General features: G+C 47.3%; 1 protein-coding gene across 1 annotated transcript in view; it reads left to right on the top strand.

Annotated features, from left to right (window-relative positions):
• The window catches only part of COL27A1 (collagen type XXVII alpha 1 chain), a 196,993-nt gene that overhangs the window by 78,502 nt on the left and 110,716 nt on the right, over positions 1 to 7,775 (top strand). Inside the window, exons 15-16 of the mRNA XM_032233211.1 lie at positions 407 to 459; positions 6,296 to 6,340. Of these exons, the coding sequence (XP_032089102.1) occupies positions 407 to 459; positions 6,296 to 6,340 (98 nt within the window). The remainder of the gene's footprint in view (positions 1 to 406; positions 460 to 6,295; positions 6,341 to 7,775) is intronic.

The raw sequence follows: 7,775 nt of genomic DNA on the forward strand, positions 1-7,775 counted from the left end.
TCTATTCTTCGCTTGCATGAATTCACTCCAGAATTCATGATTGCCAGGAGTGAATTGCAGAGCGTGATTATGGCCCTTACCTCACCACACTGAATTATCCCTTTCTCATAAACCTTTTTTTTTTGAGGGGGGAGCAACGATTTGGTTTACAATTCAGGGTGTGAATTGCCTGGAAAAGATTGCTAGGGAAGGTAGATCAGCAAACCACGTTCAAAGACAATGGTTTTTCACTCATCCAGGTTCGTGTTCCGTTTGTGGTTGGCAGAAGAGCCAACACTTTTAACACGTTGCGTTTGACCCCTGAAGCATCTTCTTGGCGTTTAAGCATTAAGTATTTTTCTCCTGCTTCGTAACCAAAAAATAATGGGAATATGTTTTCCCCTCCCCTCCTTTCCTCATCCCTCAGGTTTTCCGGGCGAGATGGGGGAACGTGGGCCACCAGGTAGCGATGGCAACCCGGTAAGTTGGCAATCCGGGAACTTTGTTCTTCTAGGTTTGGGGTTGGCCTCTTGCAAACAGCCACTCGGTTTCTACTGTGCTCTGAGGTTCCCTCGTGAAATTAATCCCCTCTTTTCTTTCTTTCTTTTTTTGCAAAGCGTGCAAAAATACTTGAGTAGCAAATGAGATGCGTTGCTACTCTCTTGGTAGAAAGGATGGAGCAATCAGACACCCGTGCTCTGTTTAAGGGGAGGTTTTATCCTTTTGGGGACGCTTAGATCTGGCCCAGGGGACACGGTGGTTCAGTGGCTAAAACACTGAGCTTGTTGGTCGAAAGGTCGGGAGTTCGATCCCTAGAGCCACGTAACGGAGTGAGCTCCCGTGACTCTTCCCAGCTTCTGCCAACCTGCAGTTCGAAAGCACGTAAAAAATGCAAGTAGAAAAATTGGAACCACTAATTTTGTTGGGAAGGGAACAGCGTTTCCGTGCGCCTTTCGGTGTTGAGTCATGCCAGCCACATGACCATGGAGACATCTTCGGACAGCGCTGGCTCTTTGGCTTTGAAACGGAGATGAGCACCACCCCCTAGAGTCGGGAACGACTAGCACATTAGTGCGAGGGGAACAAATTTCTTTACCAGACTGGAAAATAGCAAAAGATCAGCCTGTGGGTGACTCGGCTCCCAAAAATGCGGCATGGGGGATGTACATCTCCTTCTCTTTCTATTCCTTCCCTCCTTCCTCTCCTTTCCTCTTTCTTTCTTTTCTTCCCTTTCCTCTCTTCTCCTCTCCTCCTCTCTTCCTTTCCTTTTCTATTACTGTGGTTATCTCTTTTCATCTTGAACTGGTGTATTTTTGGGATGGTATTCCCGCAAACCCTGTTATAATTTTATGCTTATCCTTTCCTGTTCCCCTTTCTTCGTTATCAGTATGATACCAAAAATGAAGCTCTTAAGAAGAGGTTGGGCAACTACTTGTCTGAAACGCTGTAACGTTTCCTACCGGAGAAAGGAGTCAGACTAGAAGACCTCCAAGGTCCCTTCCAACTCTGTTATTCTGTTATAAAAGATTTAGACTCCAGGTTTCCCTAATGCATGCAGCTAGAGGTCTGTGGTTTCTGATAGGATTGGCCACATCTCTTAGCAATCCCATCTGATATTGTCCATTTTCACCTCTGGAGGCCCCCAGTTTCCCATCCCTGCCCAGATGTGTGTAGATATTAATGTAAATATCAACCACACACTTTCTCTTTTAGCACACGTTTCTTTAATAGAGTTCTTGGCTACGTAAATTCCCTTTCTGCGGGCTTTTAAAAATGCATTTTGAAGCAACCCCCCTGCCCACCACCCCACCCGAGCTACATTTACTTTTATTTCACCCGCCCGCTTTCAAAAACACGGCATTCTTTTCCAAATGCATCTTTTATAAAGATATAAAAGGTTTCTAAAGGATTGTTTTCTTTTTAAAAAATGTGGATTTTTTTTTGAGCGAGGGATTCTCTATCGGATGCCATTTCATGGTAGTGTCTCTGTTCCTTGTGGATTTTTCTTTTTTTTTAAAAAAAACGCTTGTCCTCTGTTGGCAGAGGTTGACAAGGAGGGAGAAGAGGAAAAAGATGGGTCCATTATCAAAAGATAAGAGGTCCAGGATCCAAAAATGGCAGCCCAAGGCTTGGGTCGATTGGGAAGAGCCCAATTGGGTGGCTGGTTGTCTTCTCCTTGAAAGTGTGGTAATGCAGCAGTAGCAGGAGTAGGTTGCTGGGGGTTTGCAGGAGGTTCTGGAGAACCTCTAACTAAGATTCTGTGCAGTTCGGAGAACCCCCAAATCCCACTCCTGGCTGGCCCCGCCCACCCGGCCCCTCCCAGGAGTCTCCATGCGGTCCGTTTGGATGCAGGTAAATGCAGGGCATGGGTGAAGGCTTGGCGAAAAAACGGGCCTACTGGAAGTCCGTTTCCAGCCTCCAGAGGGCCTCCAGAGTCTGGGGAGGTCATTTTCACCCTCCCGGAGGCTCAAAAAAACTATCCAGAGCCCGGGGAGGGCAAAAGCATCCTCTCCCCCCACACTGTGGTGCAGGAGGTTGACAAGGCCACGCCCACCACTCCCACCCAGCAATTTGGCAGAGAACGTCTTGCTAAAAATTTTGAAGCCCATGCCCAGAGGAGTAGCCTCCATTTTGCCATCCAGATGTCTCCAGCTGTTGAGCTTTAGAACCCGTAGGTGTGGCTCCTGTAGTGATGGAGCAGCCACAATTCCAGGAGGCAGTGTTCATCCATCCATCCTTCCACTCACCCACCCATCCATCCATCCATCCATCCTTCCAGCCACCCACCTAATGATCCATCGATCAATCAATTCATTGATCATTTGATTGATTGATTGATCCATCGATATTTCCACCCACCCACCCATCCTTCTATCCATCTATCCTTCCACCCACCCACCCATCCATTCATTCTTCCACCCACCCACCCACCCATCTATCTATCCATCCATTCCTTCCACCCATCCATCCATCCCTCCAGCCACCCACCCATTGATCCATCGATCGATCAATTGATTGATCATTTGATTGATTGATCCATCCATCTTTCCACCCACCCATCCTTCTATCCTTCCACCTACCTATTCATTCATTCTTCCACCTACCCACCCACCCACCCACCCATCTATCCTTCCAATCCATTTTTCCACCTACCCACCCACCCACCCATCCATTCATCCTTCCACCCATCCATCTATCCATCCATCTATTCTTCCACTCACCACCCCACCCATCCATCCATCCATCCATCCATCCATCCATCCATCCATCCATTGACTGCCTGCCTGCCTGCCTGCCTGCCTGCCTGCCTACCTACCTACCTACCTATCTATATATTATCTATCTATCTATCTATCTATCTATCTATCTATCTATCTATCTATCTATCTATCATCTATCTATCATCTATCTATCTATCTATCTATCTATCTATCTATCTATCTATCTATCTATCTATCATCTATCATCTATCTATCTATCATCTATCTATCTATCATCTATCTAGCTATCATCTACCTACCTACCTACCTACCTACCTACCTACCTACCTACCTACCTACCTACCTACCTACTTATCCATCCAGAGTGAACAGCCCTGGCAAGCCAGATACCAACTTTGAGATCATAACTCTCTCCTCTTGAGGGTGGACACAGAAGGTCGGCCACGTCTTCTCCGCTTGAGAACAAGGCCGTCCTCTGCCATGGATGCTGCTTTCCCCCAAGTCCATTCAGGGCCAAATATTTCATTGAAAGCTCACTGCCTATTTTCACTTCCCCTAGCAGATTATGCCCCGGTCCAAGTCATTCCCTCCTCCTCCTCCTTGGATTGTGTCTATTGAGGTTAATAGTCAGTAAAAACAGAAACTGGTGGGAACAAGGAGAAAGCAAAATACTTACTAGGCCTTTATTTTCATGGATTTGGCTTCTGTAAAAGTGCATTCACACACACACACACACACACACACACAGACACACGCACACACTTTTTTTTAAAGCAGATTTTTTTTATCCCCCCACCCCCTTCTATAACATCTTACGCTTACTTTTCAAGGAGGCATTTTCAGAAGTTCTCGCATAGCTTTGTTGTTCAAACTTTTCTCTAATGGCTGGAACTTTTTCTATCTGTCCCGTCCTCCCCACCCCCCCCCCACGCCCCCCCCCCCAAACTGTATAAGCTCCTGAAATGTTCGTGAGCTCGCTTCCCTAGAGTCAAGGGTGCCAGTTTCTCCAGCTGAAATCTGTCTGTTTTATGTAACTAACCATCATACGTGTTTACATGCAAGTGTGTGTGTGTGTGTGTGTGTGTGTGTCTAAGCATATTTCCTCCCCCTCCTCTCCCCATTCCCCATCTGGCATGGTTTGTTGGTCTGAAAAGATCCGGCTTCAAATTTTACCTGGGGAAAAAGGACACATGGTGCTTGCTTTTTCCAGCCCCAATTCCAGAATCTCTAAAATGGGTGAAGGGGCAGCAGCTTTGTGGGATTTTGTTGAGCTTAATAAGAGATTCATATATTGGATGTAAGGAGAGGAATGACACTCTGCTTTCTTCTCTCTTTGTTGTCTTATTTCCTTTCCTTTTTCCTTTCCTTTTTCCTTTCCCTTCCTTTCCTCTCCTCTCCTTTTTCCTTTCCTTTTTCCTTTCCCTTCCTCTCCTCTCCTTTCCTTTTTCCTTTCCTTTTTCCTTTCCTTTCCTTCCTTTCCTTTTCTTTTTCCTTTTCCTTTCCTTTTCCTCATTTGACTAGGATAATATAAGGTCTCTTGCCTTGAGCAGGGGGCTGGATTAGAAGACCTACAAGGTTCCTTGCAACCTTATGATTCTATGATCGTTCTCCATTTTATCCTCTTCCTCTTCTCCTCCTCCTCTTCTCCTCCTCCTCCTCCTCCTCTTTTTCTTCTCTTCCTCCTCCTTCTCTATCTCCTTCTCTTCTTTCTCCCCTCCTCCTTCTCTGTCTCCTTTTTCTCTCCTCTTCTCCTTCACCTCTTCTTCTTCCCCACCTCCTCTTCTTTTTCTTCTCTTCTTCTCCTCCTCCTCTTCTTCTTTCTCTCCTCCTCCTCCCTCTCTGTCTCCTCTTCTTCTCCACCTCCTCCTCTTCTTTTTCTTCTCTTCTCCTCCTCCTCCTCCTCTTCTTCTTTCTCTCCTCCTCCTCCCTCTGTCTCCTCTTCTTCTCCACCTCCTCCTCTTCTTTTTCTTCTTCTCTTCCTCCTCCTCCTCCTCCTCCTCTTCTTCTTTCTCCCCTCCTCCTCCTTCTCTGTCTCCTCTTCCTCTCCTCCTCCTCCTCTTCTTTTTCTCCTCCTCCTCTTCCTCTCCTCCTCTTCTTTTTCTCCTCCTCTTCTTATTCTCCACCTCCTCCTCTTCTTTTTCTTCTCTTCTTCTTCTCTTCCTCCTCTTCTTCTTTCTCTCCTCCTCCTCCCTCTGTCTCCTCTTCTTCTCCACCTCCTCCTCTTCTTTTTCTTCTTCTCTTCCTCCTCCTTCTCCTCCTCCTCCTCTTCTTCTTTCTCCCCTCCTCCTCCTCCTTCTCTGTCTCCTCTTCCTCTCCTCCTCCTCCTCTTCTTTTTCTCCTCCTCCTCTTCCTCTTCTCCTCCTCCTCTTCTTCCCCTCCTCCTCTTTTTCTTCTCCTCTTCTTCTTCTCCACCTCCTCCTCTTCTTCTTCCCCACCTCCTCTTCTTTTTCTTCTCTTCTCCACCTCCTCCTCTTCTTTTTCTTCTTCTCTTCCTCCTCCTTCTCCTCCTCCTCCTCTTCTTCTTTCTCCCCTCCTCCTCCTCCTTCTCTGTCTCCTCTTCTTCTCCTCCTCCTCCTCTTCTTTTTTCCTCCTCCTCTTCCTCTCCTCCTCTTCTTTTTCTCCTCCTCTTCTTCTTCTCCACCTCCTCCTCTTCTTTTTCTTCTTCTCTTCCTCCTTCTTCTCTATTGCCTCCTCCTCTTTTTCTTCTTCCCCACCTCCTTCTCTGTCTTCTTCTTTTTCTTCTCTTTCTCCTCTCCTCCTCCTCCTCCTTCCTCCTCTCCTGCAATTCCTCCTTCTCTCCTACCCCTTCCTGGTGGCGGAGGAGGGGAAACCCCTTCCAGCCTTTTATCATAGCTGGCACGGTCAGAGCAAGCAAGTCATCTGGGGTTTGCAAAGCTCCCCTCCTGTTGTTGTTGTTGTTGTTGCTGCCGCCGTTGCATTTCTGCTGGCGGGAGGAGCTCCTGCTTCGTGAACCCCCAAGCGAACCAGGGATGGTGGGGTTAGCTCTCTCTGGCCCCAGCCCTGGCAAAACCTCTCTCCCCGCACCTCCACTTACGAACAAGCCCTAACTGTGTTTCATCTTTCTTCCTGCTTAGGGAGACTTAGGAGCGCTTGGTCCCCCTGGAGTCCCTGGCCTTCTTGTAAGTACCAAAAAACCAGACAATCCCTTTTATCCCTCCCCCCACAGCTCTTTCGAAAGAACAATAAAGCTACTATGCATTTATTTAGCAGCTGGGGGTTAAAGAAGAGTTGGTGGAGTAGGACGATAAGCCAAATTGCTATTCAGCTTCTCTCCCGAATCAAGGATTACCCACCATGGCAGGTTCCAAATATCATCCGAAATTAAATCAGAATCAAAATATTGCTCAAAGTCCCAATTGATGAAGAGAGCCATGTTGGCACATCTGGGGAAACCCGAATCTGAAAGCTTCCTGGTTCTCCCCACCCAGTTGAAAGTTCATGATCTTGTCCCCACACCCACAAGTCCATCCCATGGTCCAGTCTCCCACTGCCATGCTGGCAGTTTCCACCCATCCAGTTCCGGTCAGGTGCAGAGGTGCAGAGACAAAGGATGACCTTGGCTTCCTAGATAGAATGTTGTTTTGGCTACATAGCATCTAACTCCGTGCAATCTTGTAAACAGAGTCGAGGCCGTAGGACACCCCTGTATCTGGTCTGAACCCCGTTGAACTGCCATTGGGGGCTTCCTGGGGCAAATGTCCCCTTTTGGGGTGCTGAAAATCCTTTGCTTCCCCCCCCCCCCAAAAAAATCAGGGTTAGGACTTAGGCCATAGTCTTCCTGCGAAGCCTTAATGCAGACGTTTTGTTTCTGACACTTGATGAGTTGAAAACACACAAACACACACACATACACACATACATCCTGTTGTGTGGTCCAATGTTGTATAAACAATACAGTGAAGGTTTTTTTTTTTCCGGAGGGGGGGAAGAGGAGGGAGGCTGTCTGGAAGCGGATCTCTTGATAGGAAAGTGGGGGTGAAGGTTCAGGAAAGAGGAAATTGCACATCGCTGGCGTTTTCTGATAAAGGAGCAGCGAGGAGAACTCCAAGGAATGGGAGACACAGTTCTAATGCTGGATTTGAACAAGAAATCTCACAAACAACAACCTCCAGGCTCCATCTGTTCCTAAGACTTTGTGGCCCAATTGTAGGCTCACCACCTTCCTTTGATGAGGCTCCCACGTTGGATCCAAGTTGTGGACAATCTTTCGGATGGTTTAAACATGAACTTAGTGAGTTTTAAGAGAGACACATCATCTACGTGGATCAGGCCTGAACCATTTCCCCCTACCTCCAGAAATGGTTCCTCCTGGCCTGGGGTTCTAATTCTAAACCTAACCCTGAAAACAAATCTATCACAAATGAAGGCTAGAGAGAAGTTCCCTGAAGATGGACTCCAGCATGAATCCAAAAACTTGGAAGACAAAACCTCTGGTCCTGATGACAGGAGGTGATTGGATCCTGCAACATTATCCTGGGCCACATACATTTACCAGGTAGGTAGGTAGGTAGGTAGGTAGGTAGGTAGGTAGGTAGGTAGGCAGGCAGGCAGGCA

This window comes from Thamnophis elegans, chromosome 16 (genome assembly GCF_009769535.1).
Source record: "Thamnophis elegans isolate rThaEle1 chromosome 16, rThaEle1.pri, whole genome shotgun sequence".
Classification (NCBI taxonomy): Eukaryota; Metazoa; Chordata; class Lepidosauria; order Squamata; family Colubridae; genus Thamnophis; species Thamnophis elegans.